Source organism: Actinia tenebrosa, unplaced genomic scaffold, assembly GCF_029948245.1.
Source record: "Actinia tenebrosa isolate PJP-AT-01 unplaced genomic scaffold, QUT_ActTen_1.0 PGA_scaffold0__85_contigs__length_37466705, whole genome shotgun sequence".
In the NCBI taxonomy this organism is placed as follows: domain Eukaryota; kingdom Metazoa; phylum Cnidaria; class Anthozoa; order Actiniaria; family Actiniidae; genus Actinia; species Actinia tenebrosa.
Window position 1 is genome coordinate 21,391,882 of NW_028292569.1, and position 713 is coordinate 21,392,594.

The window sequence follows — 713 nt, forward strand, 5'->3', positions numbered from 1 at the left end:
AATTTGAACTTACATGTTACGACGAGCTTGACTTTACTCGTTATGGGGCTACTTGCTGTCAGCACCAGAACACATCCATACGTACCACTATCAGCCAGAGTGACATTATGGATTATTAGTGTAGCGTTAGATTCTTTACTCACTCGAACAGGGTTCAGTAGTCTAGCAGGACATGTATTGATGTTTATGTTCCATTTCCACTTGTTGAATACATTTTCCTGTGCAATTTGAAATGCACCGCCGTTGTCAGCATAGAAAGCCCACCTTGGTGAAGAAAAATAAAACTCTTCCATCCTGTTATCCACACTGTAATCCCACACGAGCTTAGCGGTTTCTCCTACAGACACATATGAAACACTTGGTGGAATTACTGTGAAACGAGCTGCACCTAAAATGTTTAACCAGGAAATATTAAAAATGTAAAAATATAATGTTATAGCGAAATGGTTATTCCTGTAGGATAAAGCGATATTTCTGAGAAAGTAGACAACAAATTCTTACCCTGCGTCCTGCTCACGAGTAACACTTTGATGATCAGTGAAGTCCACAGGACTAGAGATGCCTCCATTGTCTCAAAAGATTAAAGCAATAGTGGATCAAAATGATATAGTATTTGAATAGGTAATGTATTTCACTTTCATGATGCGTTGTTTTATGCATGTGGAATTTCTTTCTCGAAACTAGATAGCAATGAAAAGTGTTTTCTTCCATTC

General features: G+C 38.0%; 1 protein-coding gene across 4 annotated transcripts in view; it reads right to left on the reverse strand.

The window, feature by feature from the left end:
- The window catches only part of LOC116294227 (immunoglobulin superfamily member 10-like), an 8,027-nt gene extending 7,314 nt beyond the window's left edge, over positions 1 to 713 (reverse strand). For all 4 annotated transcript variants that reach the window (XM_089036100.1, XM_089036097.1, XM_089036090.1 and 1 more), the window contains exons 1-2: positions 502 to 713; positions 14 to 388 (exon numbers count right to left, since the gene is read on the reverse strand). In XM_089036100.1, coding sequence (XP_088892226.1) covers positions 14 to 388; positions 502 to 568 — 442 coding nt within the window. In that variant the 5' untranslated portion in view covers positions 569 to 713. The remainder of the gene's footprint in view (positions 1 to 13; positions 389 to 501) is intronic.